Source organism: Merops nubicus, unplaced genomic scaffold, assembly GCF_000691845.1.
Source record: "Merops nubicus isolate BGI_N331 unplaced genomic scaffold, ASM69184v1 scaffold45427, whole genome shotgun sequence".
In the NCBI taxonomy this organism is placed as follows: Eukaryota; Metazoa; Chordata; class Aves; order Coraciiformes; family Meropidae; genus Merops; species Merops nubicus.
Genome location: NW_008620477.1, coordinates 385 through 3,411, shown reverse-complemented (window position 1 = coordinate 3,411; position 3,027 = coordinate 385). Strand labels below are relative to the sequence as shown.

Here is a 3,027-nt window from a genome sequence, read left to right as displayed (position 1 = left end):
GGGGGGGGTTCCCCCTCTCCCTGACCTGAGAACCCCCACGCCTTTCTCTACATAGGCTGTCAACGAGGTGGCTTTGGGCTTCCCCAACGTTGTGGTCTTGCCTCTAGGTAGGTGCCAGGATGGAAGGGGGCAAAGCATCTCAGGATTTCATGGCACCCGTGGGTGGTTCCAGGGAATGTCACCCGGGTGTGTGGGTCCCCACCCTGATCACTGCCGGGACCAGCAGGATGCTTGGGAGCTGCCTCCCACAGCATCTCGCCAGTGTGATGTCCCCCCACCCCCAAGGTGGTCCCAAGGTCCTTCTCATGCCCTTGCAGATGTGACTGATCCCAACAGCATCAGGGAGGCGGTCGGGCAGGTTCGGGCCAGGGTGGGGAGCTCTGGCCTCAACCTCCTGATCAACACCGGGGGGGCCCCGCGCCGCAGCACGCTGGCCACCGAGACGCCCGAGAACATGGCCCTGCTCTACACCACCAACACCATCGGGCCCCTGCAGACCAGCCAGGTGAGGCTGGGGGCAGCCCGTGCCCCGGGAGGATGAGGATGGTGATGGGTGAGCTCCTGTTCTGCCCCCCACAGGCGTTCCTGCCCCTGCTGAAGGAGGCGGCCATGGCCGAAGGGCAGGGTGAGATGAGCTGCAGCAGAGCTGCCATCGTCAACATCTCTAGCATCCTGGGCTCCATCCAGGCGGCCGAGGCCTGGGAGGAGAGGCAGGACGTCTGCTACCGCTGCAGCAAGGTGTGCTGCCAGGAGAATGGGGGGGCACCTACCTGTGGGACCCCCACTCCAGCCCCAGCCGTGGTAGTGACGCCTCGTGCTGGGGGTGGGGGTGCCCCCCAGGCTGCGCTGAACATGCTCACCAAGTGCCTGGCCCTGGAGTACGGGGGCAGCGGGATCCTCTGCGTGGCCGTGGACCCCGGCTGTGTGACACCGCCCCTGGCACGGGGCACGGTGAGTGAGGGGAGGGGGTGCATGGCCAGCCTGGCTCAGCAAAAGCCCACGGGCATCCTTTACTAGGGCATTCCTTCCCACGGGCATCCCTTCTGGGGGCATTCCTTCCCATGGGCATCCTGTCCTGCATATTCCTTCCCAGCAACATCCCATGCCTTCATGGGACACTCCTTCCCAGAGGCAACCCATCCTTCCAAGGGACATCCCTTCCCAGGATCATCACTTTCCAGGATCATCCCTTTCCCAAGACATCCCTTTTCCAGGATCATCCCAGGGACATCCCTCTCCTGAGGCACCCCTCTCCTGAGACACCCCTTCCCATGGACATCCCTTTCCCAGGAATATTACTTCCCAGGGGCACCCCTTTCTATGGGCATCCTTTTCCAAGGGACATCCCTTTTCCAAAACATCCCTTTCCCAGGATCATCCCTACCCATGGACACCCCTTCCCTGGACCCCACTCCGCGTGTGCCCCCAGCCCTGCGCAGCCCCAGCACGTGTGCCCTCACAGCAAAGACAAATTCCAGGCTCTTTCGAAAACGACCCAGTTTCCTCCCAGTTTTTTATTCCATTTCCCATCCCAGGCGTGTGTCAGCAGAGGGCACCCCGGCCCCATGCTCGGCTCCAGGATGGAAAAACCCACGGGTGGTGTCTCCTCAGCACCCCAGGGCCACAACCACTCCAAATTCCACTTCTCCTCTGACCGAGCTGGGCTTCCCCCCGTGCTAGACACACATTTAGTATTTTTTTCTTTTCTTTTCTTTTCTTTTCTTTTCTTTTCTTTTCATTAAGACCCATAAAATTAACCTCCATCCACACAGCACTCAAATTAGGGACAATTCATTCACCTAAAGCTGCAGCCCTTGGAAGCTGGAGCATCTCCAGCCTCTCCCACTCTGTCCAGCTGGAGCTGGCAGCTCACTTTGCCCAAGGCTGGAATTTGGGGGTGCTGGGGAGGGGACGGTGGCTCATTTCCCCCCCCCATGCCCTTGAGTGTTGCAGGGTCCGGTGACGATGGAGGAGAGCGTGCAGGGTGTCCTGCGGCTGCTGGCCCAGCTCTCGGCCACCAGCAACGGCACCTTCTGGGACTGGAGAGGGCAGAGCCTGCCCTGGTGAGGGCCCTGCCCAAGTAAAGTGACTGAAGTGCCCTGGCCAGGCTCCAGCTGCATCTGTGGGGTTGGGACAGGGGTGCAGAGGGAAGGGTGCTTCAAGCATGGTCCTTGCATCCCCACGGCAGGATGTGCCCCAGGCCTGGGCATCATCACACTGCCCAAGGGGCTGGGCCGGATACAGCCCCACTCTGTGGCCATCAGCCTCACTGGTTGGTGGCCTGGGGGGCACAGCACAGACACAAAATCCACACCTGGCTGAGGAACAGGCTGAGAGGGTTGGGCTTGGGCAGACTGCAGAGGACAGGGCTCCAGAGAGACCTTCTAGGATGTGCCCCAGGCCTGGGCATCATCACACTGCCCAAGGGGCTGGGCCGGATACAGCCCCACTCTGTGGCCATCAGCCTCACTGGTTGGTGGCCTGGGGGGCACAGCACAGACACAAAATCCACACCTGGCTGAGGAACAGGCTGAGAGGGTTGGGCTTGGGCAGACTGCAGAGGACAGGGCTCCAGAGAGACCTTCTTGGTGGCCTTCCAGTGCGTCAAGGGGCCTGTCAGAAAGCTGGGGACAGACTTTTGAGCAGAGCCTGTTGGGACAGGATAAGGGGGGATGGCTTGAAACTAAAAGAGGGAGAACTAGGCTAGAGAGAAGGAAGAAATGTTTGGCACTGAGGGTGGTGAACCCCTGGCCGAGGTTGCCCAGAGGGGTGGTCGCTGCCCCATCCCTGGAACCATTCCAGGTGAGGTTGGCCGGGGTTGCTCTAGCTGGGGATGAACCCGCTCCCTGCAGGGGGGCTGGACTAGACGACCTTTGAAAGTCCCTCACCACCCAAACCACTCCAGGATTCTCTGTCACAAGCTATTGCAAGCAGGCTCCACTCCCCCATCTTACGAGTACATTTCCATGGTGGACCTCAGCTGACATTTTTTAAGCCATCCCTCGAAAGAGGGACTGGAAAGAAAAA

At 60.5% G+C, this 3,027-nt stretch overlaps 1 protein-coding gene across 1 annotated transcript; it reads left to right on the top strand.

The window, feature by feature from the left end:
* Positions 1 to 55: 55 nt before the first annotated feature.
* Positions 56 to 2,067, top strand: LOC103776596 (11-cis retinol dehydrogenase-like; the record flags this gene model as incomplete). Its single annotated transcript, XM_008944111.1, has 5 exons — positions 56 to 107; positions 318 to 505; positions 580 to 738; positions 841 to 951; positions 1,954 to 2,067. Coding segments are annotated over 5 exons (624 nt in total), but the record flags the coding sequence as incomplete, so codon positions are not given.
* Positions 2,068 to 3,027: the final 960 nt, after the last annotated feature.